This window comes from Crotalus tigris, unplaced genomic scaffold (genome assembly GCF_016545835.1).
Source record: "Crotalus tigris isolate CLP2741 ecotype Arizona unplaced genomic scaffold, ASM1654583v1 scf7180000018101.4720394464:4744507, whole genome shotgun sequence".
Taxonomy (NCBI): Eukaryota; Metazoa; Chordata; class Lepidosauria; order Squamata; family Viperidae; genus Crotalus; species Crotalus tigris.
The window spans coordinates 970,099-992,502 of NW_024096823.1; the positions used below are offsets into that span (position 1 = coordinate 970,099).

Here is a 22,404-nt window from a genome sequence, read left to right on the forward strand (position 1 = left end):
TCATTTGTTGGCTTGGCTATATTTCTTGCTTTTCAGCAGGTGGCATCCTTTGCCTGATCTTGTTTGGGTTCAGAAGCTAAGCAGGCAGAGATCTGGTTAGTATTTGGATGGATGCTCTCCAGGAAACCCCCGGACTCTCAAAATGGGAAGCTGAAAAACATCATGGAAAAAAGCACTGACAAATGCTTCTCTACAGCAGCCTTTTGGCACCAGGGACCAGCTTCCTGGAAGACAATTTTTTCCACGACTGGGAGAGGGGGAGGAGGAATACACAACGTAGATCCCTCACATGCACAGTTTATTGTAGGGTTTGCGTTCCTGTAAGAATCTAAGGCAGGGGTTCTCAACCTTGGCAACTTTAAGATTTGTGGACTTCAACTCCCAGAATTCCTCAGCCAGCAAAGCTTTGATGGCTGAGGAATTCTGGGAGTTGAAGTCCACAAGTCTTAAAGTTGCCAAGGTTGAGAACCCCTGATCTAATGCCTAATGATCTGAGGTAGAGCTGAGGCATTGATGCTAGCGCTGGAGAGCAGCTGCAAATACAGGCAGTCCTCCACTTATGACTATAATTGAGCCCAACATTTCTGTTGCTAAGTGAAACATTGGTTAAATGAATTTTGTCCCATTTTATGCCCTTTCTTTGCCACAGTCGTTAGGCGAATCACTGCCATTGTTAAATTAGTAACACTGTTGTTAAGTGAATTTGGCTTCCCCATTGACTTTGCTTGCACGATGGTTGCAAAAGGGGATCACCTGGCCCCGGGATGTGGCAACCGTCAATGGTATGAACCGGTTGCCAAGCATCTGAATTTTGATCATGGGGCCATAGGGATGCTGCAGTGGTCATAAGAGTGAAAAACTGTCATAAATCACTTTTTTTCAGTGCCATTGTAACTTTGAATGGTCACTAAATGAACTGTTGTAAGTCGAGGACTACCTGTACAGATGAAGCTTTGCCTGCTCACCAGCCGCTCATCTCCAGATGTGCGGCCTGGTTCCTAACAGGCCACCGACCAGGACCGGTCCTTGGCCCAGGAGTTGAGGACCCCTGCTCCAGACTGCTCTCCAGCAATCAAGCCTAGCTTAGAGTAATAGCATTTAGACTTATATACCACTTCACAGTGCTTTTACAGCAGTTTACAGAGTGAGCCTATTGCCCCCAACAACCTGGGTCCTCATTTTACGGACCTTGGAAGGATGAAAGGCTGAGTCAACCTTGAGCCGCTGAGATTCGAACTGCCGGCAGTTTGCAGTCAGCAGAATTAGCCCGCAATACTACATTCTAACCACTGCACCACCAACAGCTCTTATAGGTAGTCCTCACTTACTGTGTCCTGTTTAACGACTGAAGCAATGACGGTGTTGAAAAAGTAATATTGTGACCGGCCGTGACTCGGATGACCACTGCGCATCCCACAAGTCACGGCAATTATCATTTGCGTGCTTCACGGCCAGCCTGCAGCAAAATTGCAAGTTGCGATCGTGCAATATTTTGCTTAAGGAGTGCAGGTGATTTGCTTAACAGCTGGAGTGGAAGTGGCCTTGTAGGTTCTGCACAGTCACGTGATGTTTTGCTTAAGGACCTTTTCACTTAGCCACTGAGTTGCTGGTTGTGAATGTGTTCTTTAAGTCAGGACTGCCATATAGAAAAGGCAAAAGTTCAAGTTGAACTTTTAAGTTGTTCTTTTAGTAACTAGTTAGTGGCTTTTTGGAAAAGGTCCAAAGCACAGGATTCACAGTAAGGACCCAGGCCTGGATGACTTGAACAGAGAATATTTCCACTAGTCCTTTGTTCGAGGGTTATTGTTGCTATGTGATGGTTATGTGGATCTTTGCAGCCCAGCTACCATCCTCTTACTCTGGTCTGTGAAGTCCTAAAGGAACAGGCCAAGTAATTTCTCTGCCAGTTAGACTTGACAGTCTGCATTCACTCCCTATTTACATGCCCTGCTTCACAGATGCTTGACTTGTAATAGCCTATGAACACTGCTGCTCCAATTATTGCAAGGGCTGGCTTTTTAAAGGGGGCTAGCATGTTCTTTTTGGTGTGTCTTCTGCCAGGTTACCCCATTTTTCTTAAGCTAAAGAAATTAAAAGCATTTAAGAATTTTGACTGCCTTTCTTCCCTTATTGAGAAAAATCCATGCTTGGAGGACAAGGCAGCCATCTAGGATCAGAAAACTGATAGTCTACCCTCCACTTTCCAGCTAAGAAAATGTAATCAGAATTTCATAAAGGTTCAAGCACGTCCCTCGTGCTGTGCATTCCTCCCCAACTCAGGGTTAAACAGTTACAGTTTTCCCCTGAATTAGTAGTAGAATTTCTTTCAAGTCTCCATATAGTTAGGCTGCATTTCCTTGCTACCATGTAATGGTTATTCAGATATGGTAGCCCTGAGAATAAATTCTGCATCAAAAGTTTGCACCAGTTTTTAGTGTTAAGCAGGAATGCAACGGCTGCACAAAATTTAGCGACACCCTTGAACTTCTACCATGCCTTTAAGGTTATGAAAAGAGTATGTTGGTATCATCCTTAGCCTAGTGAAGGTGTGGATTATTTCAGGATTAAATGGAGGCTCAAACAAGAGGAAAAAAAATATATTGCAGAGGCCAAAAGATGATCTCCAAAATGAGTGTGAAACCTGATTAGTATTTGAATAGGAGTCCACCAGAGTATAGGCTAGTCTGGAAAGTAAAACGTTTATAGACTCCCAGAAGACAATGGCAAAGGATTTCTCTTTTGTTGCCAAAAAAACCAACTACCCAACCGTACACAGATGTAACTAAGAAGCTGCCATGAGTCAAGCTTGACATGGAGGAGACTTTTTTAAAACAAAAACAAAAAAAACCAGTGGTAACTGCATAAATAGAGTTTGAGAGCCTGCCCTGATGACCAGGGGAGATGTCCGCACACATCTCCCAATATTGCAGAAGTTAATTCAGTAATAATGTCTGACTTGGCAGCAGGTCCAAGGCAGGATTTCTTGAGTTATAAAACTGCTTTACAGTATACGGTTTGCCAGTACTCTGCTTGACCTAGCACCATCAAACCTTGATGGGCAAATTATTCAGATACAATTTTCCCAGGAAAAAAAATGCAACTTTTTGTTCGGGAAGGGGTTGTTACCAGAAATATGGAACCCTATTTCTAATTGCCTATGTGAAACATAGGCAATTAGCCCTACACCAAGCTTGTGTGTGATTGCAGTACATTCTCCCCCAGGGTTACTGAAGATCCTCATCTATGAGAAAGGAGCACCTGTGGCTATATATGGATACATAAGCATCAAACACGCTGCAAGAACAGCATCTTGAGCACCTAAGGCTTGGCCCCTTTGAACTGGAAAGGACTAGCACCAGGGCACCTGAGGGTTGAATGCAATCCAACACATTCCTGCCAGAGGCAACAGGAACACCCAATATCATAGGTAGACAGCCAATTGCCCCTCATAAGATTTCCTTTTGACAATAGTTTTTGAGAACCTCTCTTTCCAGCACATGCTGGCTGGTTGCAATGGGGAAAGAGTTGTATTGGTTCCAACATTTTTATTTTTTTATTTTTGGCTGCTGTGCCCCTTTTCCTGCAAGTCTTCCACTGGGAGAAAAAAATATTTCTGAATAAGTTTATGCCCACACTTGCTTTTAGCCTGGCCCTGACCGAGACCAGGGGTAGGCAACCTTGGCTCTTTTAGGACTGGTGGACTTCAACTCCCAGAATTCCTGAGCCAGCATGGCTCAGCTTGGAAACCTCTCCCTTTCCCCTCAGCATGGCTGGCTCAGGAATTCTGGGAGTTGAAGTCCACGAGTCATAAAAGAGCCAAGGTTGCCTACCCCTGCACTAGACTCTCACATCCCTGGGGTTTTAACCAAACACCTCTAAAGCAACAAATGAACTGAAAAGGGAGCAATAACACAACATGATTCTCCAAGCCAAGTTTTTTCACCTGAGAAACCAAGAGGACCGGCTGGTTTGGTTTGGTTTTTTCCACACAAGTGTACATTCAAGCAACTCCCCTTTCTCTTTTTAGGCAGGGTGGCAGCTCAACATCAACAGGTCACAAATGTCACCAATCCCACTTCCTGCCCCTTATGCGCTCCCTCTCCTTCCCCCCCTCCCTGGCTTCCTCCCTCAGATGGGAACACACACAATAAGTGCAAATGTAAACATTTCTCATAATAAATAAATAAATAAAATAAATAAATAAACCGAGCACAAAAAAGTGCAGTGCATCTTGGTGCCAGCAGAGAGCAGAAGGGGGCCGCTTTCCCATCTCAACCAAAGGAGTGGGCCTTCTCAAAGGTAGGAAAGCCTGTGTGTGTTTGTGTGTGTGTGTGTGTGTGTGTGTGAGAGTTTGTGTATGTGTGTTTTGTGTGTGTGTGTGTCTGCCGAATGACTGGACGTGGAGAAGGTGAGGATGATGTATTGGGAAGAGACACGGGGGCCTGGGAGGGAGTTGAGGCCTTTAGTCTTGTTGTTGCTTCTGAGAACAGCTACAAGGTGATGGAAATGGCTCCTTTCCAAGCTGCCCATTGGGACAATGGTTCCGTGCTGACTATGGCCCAAACAGGCATCAAGTCCATCTCAGAGACAGTCTGCTTAAGCACTCAGGACCTTCGGGTGGCGATGTACATCATCCAGTCAAGAGGTAGAGCTGGGACCTGCAGCCTCCTGGCGCACCGTTGTCATTTTCCACTGGTAGATGAAAGCACGGTTTCTTAGCCTGAGCCGCCTCTCTCTCTCTCTCTCTCTCTCTCTCTCTCTCTCTCTCTCTCTCTCTCTCTCTCTCTCTCTCTCTCTCTCTCGTCTCTTCATCCCTTGGGTTCTGATGGCCATCAGGCCTGGCTGATCTTCTGCTGCTGAATTCCCAAACCATTCGGGACTTTGGAGGAAGCAAAGTGGAAGGAATCAGTGCCTTCCTGTGCGTCGAGCAAGTGGTGAGCTGTGAGGCCAGTGGCCGCCCAAGGGGAGAGTCTGTTCAGTTGCTGCCTCCATTCCAGCTGTCCAGCATTGAAAGCAGTGAGCCCTGATAATAAGGTGAGACCCTCGATCCCCCCCCCCAAACTGGTCAGAGAAAATGTGGGAGCAGGAACTGAGGAGAGGAATGAGGTGTGCTGGCTCTCTTTCCAGAGATTATGAGATAATATAGATTTATATAGAGCTTTATAATTATTTATATAAATATCTGGGGAGAAGGTGGTGGTGGTGGTGCAGGGTGGCCGAGAAGGGAGGAGGGAACTGTACAACCTGGGAAAGGAAACCCCAAGCAGTGGAGATCACAAATTCGGTATGTCTGGAAGTCTCTGCACTTCCCCACTGCCTGAATTGTCCAGTTCGGCACTATCGCAGTCCGAGTCTTCATAGGCTGCAGGATCCTAGAAAGAGATGAAGTAAGTGAGGAAAGGTAGAGCCAGAAGAGAGGGAGAGAGGGGGGGGGGGAGGGACCCTGGCAGAAAACCTTAGATCACATCTGGTCATGGATTTCAATGGCAAGGCATGTTTTAAAAAGTGCCTTATGACCATTTTTCACACTTAATGACCATTGCAGCATCCTCTTGGTAATGTGATCAAAATCCAGATGCTTGGACTCATATTTATGATGGTTAAGATCCACTTAAGAACCATGTTACTAACTTATCAACTGTAGTGATTCACTTAACTGCGCTAAGAAAATGGGGCAAAATTTTCTTAACAAATGTTTCACTTTGCCACAGAAAGTTTGAGCTCAGTGCTGGTCATAAGCCTGTAAATCTGTTTTTGCTGCTTGCCCACGCATAGGTGCAGTGGTGGGATTCAAATAGGTGAGCAACCGGTTCTCTGTGTGGATGCCGCTTCCGGAAATCCATTCTGGACCTGGGCAACAAAAAATTAGCTACCAGTTCTCCCAAAATGGTGTAAACTGGCTGAATCCCATCAGTGCATAGATGCTATTTGATCCATTTCCCCATCATAGGGAAGGAAGAACGGGGTCTTCAAACAAATGCAAGGTCTTCCATAGAAGAAAAAGGTTGGAAATTTATCCCTCAATGATTTGTGTATGTTCTTTGAAGCTTTGAGGGGTAAGAACCAGATTCTTAAAGCCTCAGAACAAAAGCCAATACGTTCCGGATGTTGTGAGTGCAGGCAGACAAGTTATGGCTTTAGGCCAGTGGTTCTCAACCTTTTTAATGCCGCGACCCCCAACCAGTCGTAAGTTGAGGACTACTCAACTGGTCGTAAGTCGAGGATTACTCAACTGGTGCAGCACCGTTTGCAGAATGGGAATTTTGACGGGCTCAGCAGGGCAGAGACAGCCTGGACAATTCCTATTGGCTTTTGAAAGCCAATAGAATTAGACTCTATTCAAGAGAGTCTATTCTATTGGCTTTCAAAAGCCAATAGAATAAAAGGGAGTAGCATAGCTAAGGAAAAGGGGGACAAAAATGGCGGGCTGGGTTGTTTGGCGACCCCTGTGAAATGGTCGTTCCACCCCAAATGGGGTCCCGACCCACAGGTTGAGAACCGCTGCTTTAGGCACTATTGGTACAAGTTGAATGTAATAGTTAAATGATGCTGAACCAACTTGAACGGTTCTCTTCCGAAGCCCCTTCCTCATAAGTGGACACCACTGGTGGTAAGTCTGTGCTTGGGGGCAGGGGTAGGCAACCTTGGCTCTTTTGTGACTTGTGGACTTCAATTCCCAGAATTCCTGAGCCAGCATGGCTGGCTCAGGAATTCTGGGAGTTGAAGTCCACGAGTCACAAAAGAGCCAAGGTTGCCTATCCCTGGCTTGGGGGGAATGTGAGAGACTCCTAGTCCTGAGAGAGAAGGGTTAACATTCACTCAGTACCCACCTCTCCAGCATTCTGCTCAGCACTGAGCTGCCGTTTCACAAGCTGAATGGCGGCTTCCTTTTCAGACAACCCATCAGAGTTCCCCAGAATGTCGTCGTCTGAGCGCTCAGCATCCAGGCGTTCGTCTGTATTGGTACTGGGCACATCAGGGGTGCCGCCACTGTGGGAAGCTGTGGTGCCCTCACTGCCAGTGCCCTCCTCACCATCACCATCTGAGAAATTCTCGGAGCTGAAGGTGGAGAGAGATTGCCGTTTGCTCCTAGCCTGAGGCCACCTAGGGAAGAGAGCGAAAGAAGAAAAAAAACTCCAGTCAGCCTAAAAGAGAAGGAAGCAAGAAGACGACACTCAGGAAGGAACCTGGGTTCCAGATGGAACCAGCACACTTGGTACCCACAAGCTTCGAGAGATGCAACAGCAGGACAAGAAGAAAGTCTCCCAAATTGTCTCCAGATCCAATCTGCCCTTTCCCATCAAACCATCCATCCCTGACTCCCTTGTGTTTCTTGACTTAAAATATGTCACACGTCCTTCTCCACCCAGGAACCTGAGATTATAAAACTGATCATTCTGGAGAGCATGAAGTTAGCGAGAATGTAGCTAGAGCAATAATGTCCCCATGGAAACAGAAGGAAATGTGCTTTGTTGATTACAGAAAGGCCTTTGTGCTGATCATGTCAAACTATGGGATATCCTCTGGAAAATGGGAAACCCAGAATACCTTCCTGTGAAATTTAAGGCAAGAATCCACAGTTCAGACTACTGGCTCCAGGTCAGCAAAAGAGCGAGTGCATTCTCTTGCTTCATTTAACCTATACCATATGCTGAATATATACTGAGAGAAGCTGGATTGGAAAAAGATAAGCATGGTTTTATAATTGGAAGAAGAAACATCAATAACTTGCTCTACGCCAGGGGTCTTCAAACTTGGCCCTTTTATGACTTGTGGACTTCAACTCCTAGAATTCTTCAGCCAGGCACCCTGGCTGAGGAATTCTGGGAGTTGAAGTACACAAGTCATAAAAGGGCCAAGTTTGAAGACCCCTGCTCTATGCTGATGACATTCCAGTGGAAACGGCAAATGATCTGGAAGCTCTCATAATGAAAGTCAAGTTATACTCTGAAAAGAATGGGACTGTGATTAATATCAAGAAGACCCAAGTTCATGATAACAGTATAGCAGCCAGATTTAGAACTGACAATTAAGATACTGAAGTGGTGGATAGTTCCTGTTTTGAGACCGTCAAGAGTAAAGGAAGCCACAGTCGAGTACTGTACTACAGGGCTTTTCAACCAGTGGTACGGGTACCACCTGTGGTACATTAGCACCTGGCAGGTGGTACGCGACCATCCTAGAAAAGTGGTAGCAGGGAAGGGGAGGGGAATGAGCTGAACCGGTGGCAGCACCGTACAAGCCTGAGCGAGAGATGGCTGGAGCTGCAGGGCTGTCAAAAGAAGTGCCAATCAGCTGGAATGTTGCAGCCTCAGTGCTGAGCCCAAAAGAAGCACCAATCAGCTGGAATGTTGCAGCCTCTCCAGGGTCTTGTGATTTACATTCAGATGCTTGGCAACTGATTCATATTTATGACAGTCACAGTATCCCAGGGTCATGTGAAGTGACCAAAACCTGCTGCAACCACCAGCAGACGGGGGGAATAAAAATCAAACACCCCCCCACCCCTGCTGCCAATCCTCAACAGGAATGCTCACAACAATAAAAACCTTGGACAGGAGGAAGAGCGCGGCCGGGTGGGCGGGCAGGTGTCTTGCTTGGCTGTGGCTTGGGGGGCCCTTTTTTCAGTGCCATTGTAACTTCGAACAGTCACTAAGCGAACTGTTGTAAGTCGAGGACTACCTGTTACTTTACCACTTTTTTCCTTTTTTTTTTTTTTTTTTTTTGGTCATCAAGTTTTTGACACCTTGCTAGGCGACTGGTGGTACTCGGATGTTGCCGTATCCTGAAAGTGGTACAATGGGTGAAAAGGTTGAAAAGCCCTGCTGTACTACACTACTAGCAATTGGCAGAGTAGCAGTGAAAGCCCTAGAAATGGTATTCACTTGCTGTGATTTGTCTAAATTTATAAATATCACTGCTTCTAGGCAACTTTTTTTTTCTGTGACAGCCTATGAAAGCAAAAGTTAGACTTTAAAGAAGCAGGATAGAAAGTATATTGATGCTTTTGGTGTTGGAAAAGGCTCTTGGGAACACCATGGATAGCCAAGACAAACAAATGGATCATGGGGGGGGGAGGAATCAAACCAGGATTTTCAATTGAGGCACAAATGATCAAGCTCAAATTATAATATTATGCAAAGAGCTAGATCTCTTGGGAGATGCATAATTCTGGAAACAGCAGAAGGAAAGATAACAGGAAGACAAACAGCAAAGTGGATGGATTAAATTAGTTTCCAATGGCAATTGGATAACTTAAAAGCCAGGCTGGAAACAGATCGTCCTGGAGAAAGTCTATCTATGTCAGGGGTCTTCAAACTTGGCCCTTTTATGACTTGTGGACTTCAATTCCCAGAATTCCTCAGCCAGGCATGCTGGCTGAAGAATTCTGGGAGTTGAAGTCCACAAGTCATAAAAGGGTCAAGTTTGAAGACCCCTGATCTATGTGATCACCAAATGCTGACACTGACTTGATGGTACATAGTCAATCAAAAGGGGGGAGGGGGGGTCTGGAGTTGGGAACTAAATGGAAGTGAGGAAGGAGGCAAAAGAAGATGTGGAAGACCCATATCACCTTCTCTATACCCTCAAGTCACTCCTCGCCAGGAAAACAGTTGGGGTGAAGATATAAGCTTTCTCCATCTTGGTGGTCATTCCAATCTGCTGGACAGGCAGCAGGTGGGAAGAATACTCTACATCCTTTTTTCATGATTAGAGGTAGAAACACCAAAGTAGAAGCACATAACAATAAACAATCTCTTGCATATCCCTGTTTAGAACATAAGACATAGAATAATAGAATTGGAAGGAACCTTGGAGGTCTTCTAGTCCAACCTCCTGCTCGAGTAGGAGACCCTATGCCATTTCAGACAAATGGCTGTCCAGTCTCTTTTTGAAAGCTTCCAGTGATGGAGCACTCATAACTTCTGAAAGCAAGCTATTCCATTGGTTGATTGCTCTCACAGTTAGGAAAATACTCCTTAGTTCTGGGTTGCTTCTCTCCTTGGTTAGTTTCCATCCATTATTTTCTTGTCTTGCCTTTTGGTGCTTTGGAAAATAGTTTGATCCCCCTCCCCATCTTTGTAGGAGCCCCTCAAATATATCTTGTCTCCCCTAGTCCTTCTTTTCACTAGTCTAGACATACTCGGTTCCTGCAACCGTTCTTCATATATTTTAGCCTCCAGCTCCCTAATCATTCTTGTTGCTCTTTTCTGCACTCTTTCTAGAGTCACAACATCTTTTTTTATATTGTGGTGACCAGAATTGGATGCAGTACTCCAAGTGTGGTTTTACTGAGGTTTGTACTAGCACTTCATGTGATGTTGATTCTATTCCTCTATTAATGCAGCCTAGGATTTTATTTTTTTTTGCTGCTGCTGCCACACATTGTTGGGTCATATTTAACTGATTATCTACTAACACTCCAAGATTCTTCTCACAGTTACTGGCATTAACTAAGTTTCACCTAATCTGTACCTATACAGTTGGTTTTTCTTGCCTATGTGTAAAACCTTACTTGTATCTATGCTGAATTTCATTTTGTTAAATAGGGCCCAGCTTCAAGTCTGTCAAGGATCCTGAGCTTGTCTTCTGGGGTGTTGGCTATTCCTGCCAGCTTAGGGACATCTGCAAGTTTGATGAGTTCTCCTTCTATTCCCTCATCTGGATCATTTATGAAGATATTGAAGAATTCTGTTCATCCCTCTTTTCATTCAACACTTTCTCTCTCATTCTGGTATTCATAATCCTAAACAATTGGCTCATTTCACCACTGCTGCCTACTCAGCACTGCTACTCAGAAGGCATTCCAAAGCATTTACAAATCTCCTTCTTGCAATGATTCTAAGTAAGCAATTTATTTTACTTCTTCGTAGACCACTTTTCTTCCATGATGAAGCTCAACAAGATGTGTGGAGTTATCAGGCAGACTCTTACAATCCCACAGATGTCTCTTCAATACAGCAATACTGAGAAATCTGTCGTCTCATTCTGTTTCCTGGGTTCCAGCAGTTTTTACAGGTGGCAGTTTTTATAACCACCATGACCCTCCCTTTATTTTACTGATCCTCAAATCATTATATTGTGCCACTGAAATTTGATGGCAATACTGACGTTTTTCTGAGATATTTTTAGGCATTGTTAAACTAAAGGAAAAGAGATATGCACTTATCTTTCCTCTTAAATCTCTGATCCACTCTCAAGACATAAATAAGAGATGAAAATTTTCCATTCTACTCCACTCATTGATCCCCAAATCCTTGGAGACTGAGTCCTAAATCAGGCAAATCCTCACCTTTGCCGGAGAGGGAGCTCAACTTCACTGTCCACTTCGCCCTCTTCTTCCTCTGAGGAGATACCACGTTTCTAAGTCAAGATGAATGAAATAAAAAGAAACTGGGTCAGAATTTGTCAACTTTTCAAAACTGGAAACAGCCGTAGCAAGGATCCTTCATTGTTGCAGGATATAATAACACAAGCTTGACGCTGCCAGAGTTTTCATCTCTGACATTTTACAATGAATAGAATCAGAATGGGGTTATTTTGAGTTTCTTTTCCATGCTTTCCCCATTTCCCAAGACTGAGTTTTTATTTTCCCTCAGCAGATCCAGTTTTGCTGTCAGGTTTATTTCTGTATTACTTTTATAGCATTATAACTTTAATAAAGGTGGATGAAAACTAACCAAACTGTGCTGTTTGCCATCGTTCGCTCCCTAGAGACTAAAATGGACGATCTGAAACTTGAGCTGGCCATGAACAAGGAGTGTATATCGGAGATGGTGACTCTTTGAGAGCTGTATGCAACGAAATTTCATTTTGATTTATGTGATTGGTGTGCATTCAAAGTGACAATAAAGTTATTATTATTGTTATTATGGATCATCGCACAGTCAGCCAGATGTTCAGACTGGATTTGGTATTTTGTCTACCTATCGAGTCCTTACTCAGGATCTGGGATAGGCAGATGTGGATGTTTGATGGTATTACAGGTATCGTCGCAGGATGGAAGCAGTTCCTAGTAAGGCCGCCTTTTGCAATTGACTAATAGCGAATTTGTCAATGCCAATGGTGTTCAAGTGGTGCTCCAGTTGTTTCGGGATTGCACCCAAGGTGCCTATTACTATTGGTACTACCCTTGCTTGCCTTTGCCACTGTCTTTCTATTTCTATTTGTAGGTCTTTGTATTTTGTTATCTTCTCCAGTTCTTTCTCGTCTATTTTGCTGTCTCCAGCACTGCCACGTCCACTTTCCAAACTTTTTTGGCTTTCTTATAGACAATTGTTTATTATTATTATTATTATTATTATTATTATTATTATTATTACCTAATCACCAACAAAGGTTTGACCTTTTTATCAACACATATATTTTACTCTGACTTTAAGACAAGCCCTGCTGAGAAATGAATGGTCCAGTGAGATTAATAATGGTGCCAAACAGGCCCACCTGTCTCCTATCTTGAACAGGTGATTTGGGTATTCAAGGCCTCTAAACAGGGAGAGTCCAGGGAATAGTGCCTGCAATCAGCCTGTGAGCCTATTTCATTTCGTTTATGCTTCTAATTGAGGAAATGGTTCAGATGGTAGAAAAGAACTGAATTTAGCCAGCCTCACAAACTGCCTTAAAATTGATCAAGAAACCAAATGTGTTTTTTCAGAAGTACTGAAGTTCCAAAACCCCAAGTCTGAAACGGTTCTTTTCCTCTAGCACATTAGCTTGCTATTTCAAGTTTGGTTTGGTTTGGTTACACACTATAATGCCATAAACCACAGGGGGCACAGAATTTTTCATCTTGTGACTCCTGAATTAAAGATGGATATACAGGAAATTGAGATAGAAATAGGGACATGGGCAGATCATAACCCTATAAAAGCGACATGGAAAGGAGTACAAAAAAACCCATGATGGATTTTAAATCAATCTATATTAAAATATAAAGAATTTATAGACTTGGCCAAAAAAGAAATGGAATTCTTCTTTAAAGAAAATAAAGAAGACACATCACTACAAAATGTATGGGATACAGCTAAAGCGTATTTTGGAGGCACAGCTATAACGTATATGGCAAAGAAAAACAAACAGAGAAGACAACAATATTTATTATTAAAAGAAGAATTTAGAAAGTTAGAGACAGAATTACAACAAAACCCACAGAATTTTTCATCTTGGCCTGGCTTAAAAAATAGAGGATGAGTTCCATGACTGGAGGGAAGACTTGTCTTCCCCCTGTGGCTGCTCTGATGTTCAAAGATGAAAAAACAGGATGAGGAAGGGTGGGAGAACATCCTCCTTTTACAGGAAGTACAGGGAGAGTAGCAGGAACTTGATAACTTCAAAAAGGGAGAGGTTTGCATCCCCCTTAGATTCTTCAGTTTCTAGGTAGCAAAAATAAATACATACACTGGGAGCATAAATGACAAGACAGCAGAGAGAGGAGGATGAAAATAAATAAAATCGAGGAAAAAAAGGAGGAGGAGGAAGAGGAAAAAATTTGGAGTTGTGAATTGTAGTCGTTGGCAAATGTTGAGATATTCATTAAAAACTGGGAGAAACAGAAAAAGATCTTGAAATGAAAAGGAAAGCCATTGTGAAATGAGAACTTGAACTGTAAAGGACTTGGAAATGTAAAAAAACCACAACTGCCTGGTAACCCATCTGTTTCTAGGATCATTTCATAGTGTATAATTTTGCTTTTGGACAGTCTGGGGTTGGATGAAATTAAGCACTTTCTTCTTCACCAATCTCAACTCTTCTCAAGGTCTAAGACCAGTCATAGACTACTGAAAATATAACTGCCTTCTACAAAACCCACAGTCTGCTTGGTAAAAAGTTCTGAGCTCTGGGACATCTTCCAGGGGCGGCTGCTCTGTCCACTTCTTTGGGGTCCTTTCGAGGCAGGAGATAGACTTTCCCTCGGCATCACTTGTGAGAGTTTTGGGATTGATTTATTTTTTTAGAAACTGCTCTACAGTTCTAGTTCTTCTTCTTCTTCTTCTTCTTCTTCTTCTTCTTCTTCTTCTTCTTCTTCTTCTTCTTCTTCTTCTTCTTCTTCTTCTTCTTCTTCTTCTTCTTCTTCTTCTTCTTCTTCTTCTTCTTCTTCTTCTTCTTCTTCTTCTTCTTCTTCTTCTTCTTCTTCTTCTTCTTCTTCTTCTTCTTCTTCTTCTTCTTCTTCTTCTTCTTCTTCTTCATCATGACATGGTTAGGTTTTATACCGTTGGCCAACTAGGATGGAAACTGGTACCGAACGTTGCTTAAGAACCACCCAGAGTTGCTGGGAGTTGGGTGGCATATAAATTTAATAAATCATAATCAAGAGATGCGATAAGCTGAACCAGCAAGGAAATAAAACAATATCCTATCCTGCTCTAATGTTGTGCATTGGAGAGGAAAGGGCCAAGGCAGTCCATAAAAGCTGGAGAAGGGCTTTCACCTTGGCAGTTGTTTACCTGTTGCACTCCGTTTCTTTCTTGCTTGTGGTATTATCAGAGGAAGAAAAGGAGAAGGCAGCCATAGCCAGCATTTCTACAGGCTTTTCAGATCACAGTGACTGTTGCCTGCCCTTAAACCCATTTTCTTCCGGTTGGGAAAGGAAAAAGAGGAAGAAGAGTGGAAAGAAAAAAACATGCCTACCTGGCTGCGGGTAACAGCCGCCCGGTACAACATGGCTGCTGGTGTGAGGTGCTGAGGCTGCTGTGGGGCCCCTGAGCGGTTACCCTTGCCCTGTTCCCGTTCTGCGTCTTCTCCGGGCTGCAGCCTTGCTTTCCCTGGTGGCCCCACTGCCCCCTGTCGAGAAGAGGGCGAGTCGGGGCTGCTGGAACAAGGCACCGAGGCAGTGTCTTCGCTGGGTGTCTCACTGCGAGGCTGCTCTGCTGGTGGGGATTCTGGCCCCGCCGCCCCCTTGCGGCCCTCGGCTCCCAACGTGGTGGAAATGAGGTCAGGGCTGGAAGACGACATTTTGCGCAGCAGCAGGTCATGCTGGAGCCCTCGGAGGGCCGTGCAGGGCTCCAGGCGCTTGGCTCCTCCGGGATCGGCCAGCTCCCCACAGCTGCCCCGTGTGCTGACCTTACGGTAGCGTGACTTAGCACGGCGGCTGCGCCCGGGGGACGGGGGCCCTTTCTGGCACAAGGGGATGGCGAGCTGAGGCAGGCTGGGGTCCAAGATGACCTCTGTCTTTAGAATGTCTGGCCTGCAGAAGCAAAACAGAGTTAGCCGAGTAATCTCGATGCCAAGAAGGGAGAGGGTACTGTAATTTTAATCTAACCCTTTAAGCCAGGGATAGGCAACCTTGGCTCTTTTATGACTCATGGACTTCAACTCCCAGAATTCCTGAGCCAGCATGGCTCAGCTTGGAAACTCTCCCTTTCCCTTCAGCATGTATGGCTCAGGAATTCTGGGAGTTGAAGTCCACAAGTCATAAAAGAGCCAAGGTTGCCTACCCCGGCTTTAAGCAATTGGCTCCTGTGTTGCTGTTCCTGAGGCTGCTTCCCCCCTCCCACTTTTGCAGTTTTGCTGTTGCTACTGCTTTGCTGTCTTAGATTAGATTATTAATTTTCTTGAAAGAAAGTAACGAGCAAACTGGAATATCTGAAATATAGAAACATATTCAAGTAACCCTCACTTAACAACTGGTTGCTTAACAAACTTTTGAAGTTATGACAGACCCCCCAAAAGTTATTTATGACCTGTCCTTGAAGTTACAACTGCTGCACAGATTCCAGGTGTTCATAGGATTGCATTTTGGCAACTGGGATTTACATTTATGCTTGCGGTGTCCTGTGCTCCTATGACTGCAATTTTTGCAACTTTTTTGCTGGTTTCCATCATCTTAATCATCTCTAAAACTGTCATAAAACTGAGTCAGGTCACATGGTGATCTGCTTAATGATCACAGTAACTGTCAACCAAAATTCCGGTCTCAATTGTGGTCGTTAAGTAAGGACTGGCTCTACTCTTACAGTACGTGAATTAGTCATCACATGATTACGCCTATTAACAAGATTAATTTATATTGCTGCCCATCTCATCTAAGTGATCAAGGACGGCTCACATAAATAAAAACAACAACAGTTGGAAATAAAATAAAATAAAAGCTATCAAAGCAATCTAAGTAATTTGCAGGAGATTGCAATAAATTACTAATCATGCCATCAACTAGCAGGCTTGGTATCACCACAAAATGCTGAATGTTTGGAAGCAAACTAAATACAACAAAGAGGATGGACAGGAAAAAATACCTAATGAGACTGGTATGTCCCATTTTTCTTCTACGTGGGAGCTGAAGTTGGGCTAAACCAGTGTTTCTCAACCTTGACAATTTTAAGGCATGTGGACTTCAACTCCCAGAATTCCACAGCCAGCGTTGCTGGCTGTGGAATTCTGGGAGTTGAAGTCCACATGCCTTAAAATTGTCAAGGTTGAGAAACACTGGGCTAAACAGACACCTAGGTTCTGTGCCCAATACTTACATTTTCTTTCCACATTGGCTCACATTATGCTACTACACATAATGGTCATTGTTAAATCGTTCCTGCAAAGGCCTTTCTCTGCAGTAGTTCACCTTTTGCTGTGTGGAGAGAGCTTTTGTGGCACATTCCTCTTCTTGATCAGCTTCTCCACTGTGTTGCCATGTAGGAGACTCCGGGATGGATGGTGCTTAAAAAGTCCAGGGTATTTCTTCTCTAACGCTTGCTCTCGCCTAGGAGAAGGATGCAAAGACTGAAAACTCAGGAGGACACAGAGGGGGAAAAAAAATCCAAAATTAATACTAGTCGCTTGGATAACGGGGTTTCTGAGGGTCTTTTGGGACAGGAAAACAGGATGTCAGGGTCCCCAAAGAATAATAAGAATAATCAGATAAAATACCAGAAAGCAACTTTAACTCGACGACTGATTGAGTGGTTGATTGATTCAACGCCATTCAAAGAAACCCATACATTTCTATTTGTAGAGGATGAAGGATAACCTGACTTTAAGGTGTGTTTGGATTTTAATTCCCCTTTTTAATTATTGCTGGTTCTTGGATTCTACCTGATATGGAGGGGGTGCCAAGTTGAGAAAGGCTGGGTAGAACTTTCTGCAACTTGTTTTTATCCAGGGCAAATAGTTCCTTCCTTCCCAATGCAAATAGTTGCAGGAGTTTGGGTGGGTACCTTCCTCTTCCCTTATTCTGTGTTCCTTGCCTTATGGCAGTGTTTCCCAAACTTGACAATTTTAAGGCATGTGGACTTCAACTCCCAGAATTCCACAGCCAGCAACGCTGGCTGTGGAATTCTGGGAGTTGAAGTCCTCATGCCTTAAAATTGTCAAGTTTGGGAAACACTGCCTTATGGGATAAAATGGTGCCCCAAGTAGAAGGTGTGGTGTTGATATTTGAGATCCAGCAAACAGGTCATGGGGTGAAGGGGAGGGTCAAGAGAGAGAGCTGGTAGGCCGAGGCTCTCTTACTGAATCTTTCCACTCTTGCTCAGTTAAAAATATATACCTTTAGGAAAAGTTAGCTCCAAAGCTTAGCAGCCTTCCCGGACTTCTGTAATCTTACCGAAGCAGCTCTTTCTCCTTCAGCTCCAACTGCAACATAAGGGAATTGAGCTCCATATAAAGGTTGTTGGCCCGTTCCAGTTTACGTTCGTAGTGCTCCCGGATATCCAGGGCATGCCTGCAGCAGGAGAGGAGAGCAAAGAAATCTTTCAAACATATAAACAGTCGTGATTTTGTTATTTATCTATCTGGTTGAGCTCAAGCTTATCCTCTCACAACTTTTATATGGGGATCATCTTATCCTCACACAACTCTGTGAGGTTGAATGGGCTAAGAGTGACTGGTCAAAAGTCACCAAGGAGCTGAAAGGTTCCCCCCAGCTTTGATCCACCTCAATCACTACATTAGATTCGATAGCATACACAGGTTCTGGCTGCTATGGACTGGAGAATGAAAACAGCGTTGTGGCGCCAGGCTGCAAGCTCCGCCCCTTTTGGAATGGGCGGAGCTTGTAACACAGGGCTCTGACAGTGCTTTCAGAGGCTGCTGTTCATTTGACAGTCCCTTGCAGGACATCAGTCCAGGTATAAGAAACTAGAGACAGTTTCTGAGATGCTTAATAGCAAAGACTCAGGTGAACTCAGAAAATTACAGGTCCTAGCATCTTTGGTATTTGATGGAACATCGCTGCAGGTTTAAGAGTCCTTAAAAAAAGAGGAAGATGCGTTTAGCAGACGTAGATACATTTATGAACTCAGATCTGTTTTATGTCTCGGTTTTCCAACTCTAAGTTTATTCTGTTCTATTTCTTCATTGTTCTTTCCTTAAAACGACAACACAAGAAATGTACTCTTGTTTTTTTAAAAAAAGATGCTTCTTAAAAGACACATTTTTGCAAGCAAGTTTGACAAATGCAAATGCATTTTTCACTATATGTATTTTCATATGCATTTTCTTCATTATCTACATTTTTTCTTAGGATTTATTTTTCTTAAACTCTGGAATACATTCCATAACATGTAAATGTCAAACAGTTGCATTCTGGTTCGCATATAGGTTTGGGAAAAGGAAAAAAAAAGTTTCAATTGAAATGCGAATTCAATTAATTTACCCATAAGATTAAGCCCAATTCAATTTACAGATAACGGCCATTAGTTTTAATAAAAGGAACGGTAGTGAAATAAAAGACGGGAGGAATTGTCAAGATTTTTGCTTCAATTATGAGGAATACAAAATTGCTTTGCTGATGGGGAACCCCCTCTCCCCCCCCAAAAATATTGGTATTTTCAGCATGCCAGCAGATGCAAGGAATATACGTCATTATGTATAAAATTATTATGACAGGTGGCAGCAGTCAGCCATTCCTGGCTCTGCGTGAAAGTGTCAAGTCTAGAGTGGGAGGTTGAAGAGTGACAAATCTCATTTTTAGTACCACTAGGAAAAGAACAGAGACATGTCCATATGGCCTCCAGAAGTGCAACTCAGCTCAACTTCACCTTTTGTTTATAAATACATATATAGGTATAGAATCTTCTCTCCATGCTTTAATGGTTTCATATTAGCCTTACCTGAGCTCTTCTCGCCGTCGGTGAATTAACTCCTCTTCCAAACGGTGTAGACATGTCCCCTCTGATTTGATCTTTTCAAAATGGAGCTTCACTTCTTCTCGCCATTCGGCCTGGGGAAGGAAAAGAGAGCTCCATAAATTCATTTCCTGAATCCTTCTGGCTCCAAGCCTAGAGAACAGAAAACTGTTTACAATGATGCTGCTCTTGTAGATTATGACACCCAATGCGTGGTATCCGTTCCATAATGTGAATAAGAAAAGGTGGAGCTATTCAACCCTCAGCAAAAGATGCATTTGTTTGTGAAAAGTTGTGGTACAATTTCAGAGATTAGTTTCATCTAGTTTGTTTTTATACTATTGTTCGTAACTGCATTGTAAACTACTTTATAACGTGAAAAGAGGTCCATACATTTTTAACGCAATTTAGTACTAATTTTGCCAAGGAAGCCCACCTGGGATTTGAAGTAGGTTTCTTGCGGTGTGGACAGCACATCAGCAGAGGCAATGTCAAGGTGCAGTAGGATCTGCCGGAAGGATGGACGATTCCGAGGTTTGCTATTCCTGATGAAGGAAGACAGAATACACTGAGGGGAAAGCACACAGTGCGGATTCATAGCTTGTTGGGTGGTATGGTTGGGCCAAGAGCAGGGAAACACAAATTCAGGTCCACCTTTAACAATGAAAGCTCATTTGATGTAGTTGTGAGTAACAAAGATGACCCTGAAGAGATACATCATGGGAACTGTGTCCTAGTCCAGGGGTAGGCAGCCTTGGCTCTTTTATGACTCCTGGACTTCAACTCCCAGAATTCCTGCCATGCTGAGGGGAAAGGGAGAGTTTCCAAGCTGAGCCATGGCTGGCTCAGGAATTCTGGGAGTTGAAGTCCACGAGTCATAAAAGAGCCAGGGTTGCCTACCCCTGTCCTAGGCAAAAGGGGATGAAGTGTTTTTAAGTCCAGAAGAATGAGCTGACATTTGGAAATGGCTCAGGCAAACCCCTTCCTGATGCACTGGAGTAGAAGAAGAGGGAAGAGACACAACACAATCCGATTTGCAAGATTCTGTTATTATGGTCAATCTCAATATAAGTAATTTTAGGCTTGCTGTGGAGTTGATTTCCAGGTCTTGTCTTCCTACTGAGGCGGACACTTGGTATATTGCAAACAAATACTACTTGTGGACTCTTCTGATAAAGTGTAGGTACCTTCTGGGAGGAGGCTCCATGGTATCTGAAGCAGAACATCCAGATTCAGCCACAGTTTTGTTCCATACAGCATAAACCTTGTGAACTCTCAAGCTTCCTCCTTCCGTTATATATTCAAGATGGACAGTGTTTAATATTCATATGTTATGTATATGTAGGGGTATAGGTCTATACACCTGTTGTATATAGTATGTATGTTGTGTACATTATGTTTAGGTGTATGTCATTATGTGTTCACTTTGAGAGCAGGCAACTAAATTTCATTTTTGATGTGTGTCGTTGTGCCCACAGTAAAAAAATGATAATAAAGGTTAACTTATCTATCTTATCTTATCTAATCAATGTTTATTGTCTAGTCCTATTTAAGGAGGCCATTCCATATAAGCACAAAAAAGTATCATCTGGATCTCTGCAGGACCAAGGCAAATAAATAAGATTGGAGGATACTCGGGTCTCAGTTTTCTGGATCTTATATTATCTAAATAGCCCGAAAAGTGCTTTCCTTCTTTAAAGGTTTATTTTCTGAGTTTTAAAATTTATTTAGTTGGGTTTTTAACTATTTTTTTTTTTAAAAAAAAGTGAAACAAGGTTGCCTTTTTTCTTCCCCCCTTTTTCCTATCCCCCCATAGTGTAATGTAATTTTTTAAAAAACTTTCCTTTCCTTTCCTTTCCTTTCCTTTCCTTTCCTTTTCTTTCCTTTCCTTCTTTCCTTTAAAAAAAAACACAGCCAGATGCAGGATTTTCTATTCCTTCAAGCTGTAGCTTGAGCAGGGGCTGGCCCTGGGCTAATTCTTCCTCCCACAGTCTATCCCAAGTTGCTGAGAGGTGATAGAACTTGAGAACTCACCAGCACTGCCTCAGGAGGATCTTGAAGCCATCTGGGCAACTGGTAGGCACAGGTAGATGGAAGCTATTACTCCAGAGTATATATCTGGAGTATATTCCTAGGGAGCCCCAGATGTGGAAAGCAATATTAATATGTAAAGGCTGATAGAAATGTTCCTGTATGGTAAATACCCCATGAGGTTGTAATGGTGAATAAGATAGACTTCAATCTATTGTTGTCTTCTGGGAGGATGCTCCGTGGTATCCGAAGCAGAACAGCCAGATTCAGCCACAGTTTTGTTCCATACAGTATAAACCTTGTGAACTCTCAAGCTTCCTCCTTCTGTTATATATTCAAGATGGACAGTGTTTAATATTTATATGTTATGTATATGTAGAAGTGTAGGTCTATACATCTGTTGTATATAGTATGTATGTTATATATAGTATGTTTAGGTGTGTGTCATGTATGTGTTCACTTTGAGAGCGGGCAACTAAATTTCATTTTTGATGTGTGTCGTTGTGCCCACAGTAAAAAATGACAATAAAGGTTATCTTATCTATCTTACCTTATCTAATCAATGTTTATTGTCTAGACCTATTTAAGGAGGCCATTCCATATATGCACAAAAAAGTATCATCTGGATCTCTGCAGGACCAAGGCAAATAAATAAAATTGGAGGATACTTGGGTCTCAGTTTTCTGGATCTTATATTATCTAAATAGCCCGAAAAGTGCTTTCCTGCTTTAAAGGTTTATTTTCTGAGTTTTGAAATTTATTTAGTTGGGTTTTTAACTGTTATTTTTTCAAAAAAAAAAAATGAAACAAGGTTGCCTTTTTTCTTCCCCCCTTTTTTCTATCCCCCCATAGTGTAATGTAATTTTTAAAAAAACTTTCCTTTCCTTTCCTTTCCTTTCCTTTCCTTTCCTTTCCTTTCCTTTAAAAAAAAACACAGCCAGATGCAGGATTTTCTATTCCTTCAAGCTGTAGCTTGAGCAGGGGCTGGCCCTGGGCTAATTCTTCCTCCCACAGTCTATCCCAAGTTGCTGAGAGGTGATAGAACTTGAGAACTCACCAGCACTGCCTCAGGAGGATCTTGAAGCCATCTGGGCAACTGGTAGGCACAGGTAGATGGAGGCTATTACTGCCCACTCCCCAGATGATGGCTGAGGAGTCCACATCCTTGTAGGGAATCTCTCCAGTCAGCAACTCCCAGAGAACGACCCCAAAGGACCTGGGAAGAGATGAATGAAAAATCAACTGAGTGGAGGAAGCTCTGGCATGAACAAATATTCTCAGAGGGCTTCCCCCTTTATACTCTTCCCAAACAGGA

General features: G+C 43.2%; 1 protein-coding gene across 1 annotated transcript in view; it reads right to left on the minus strand.

The window, feature by feature from the left end:
• Positions 1 to 421: 421 nt before the first annotated feature.
• Positions 422 to 22,404, minus strand: part of MAP3K12 (mitogen-activated protein kinase kinase kinase 12) — a 131,160-nt gene continuing 109,177 nt past the window's right edge. The window contains exons 6-14 of the mRNA XM_039347790.1: positions 22,147 to 22,305; positions 19,495 to 19,603; positions 19,044 to 19,153; positions 17,537 to 17,653; positions 16,556 to 16,693; positions 14,629 to 15,184; positions 11,294 to 11,364; positions 6,831 to 7,104; positions 422 to 5,372 (exon numbers count right to left, since the gene is read on the minus strand). Coding sequence (XP_039203724.1) covers positions 5,274 to 5,372; positions 6,831 to 7,104; positions 11,294 to 11,364; positions 14,629 to 15,184; positions 16,556 to 16,693; positions 17,537 to 17,653; positions 19,044 to 19,153; positions 19,495 to 19,603; positions 22,147 to 22,305 — 1,633 coding nt within the window. The 3' untranslated portion in view covers positions 422 to 5,273. The remainder of the gene's footprint in view (positions 5,373 to 6,830; positions 7,105 to 11,293; positions 11,365 to 14,628; positions 15,185 to 16,555; positions 16,694 to 17,536; positions 17,654 to 19,043; positions 19,154 to 19,494; positions 19,604 to 22,146; positions 22,306 to 22,404) is intronic.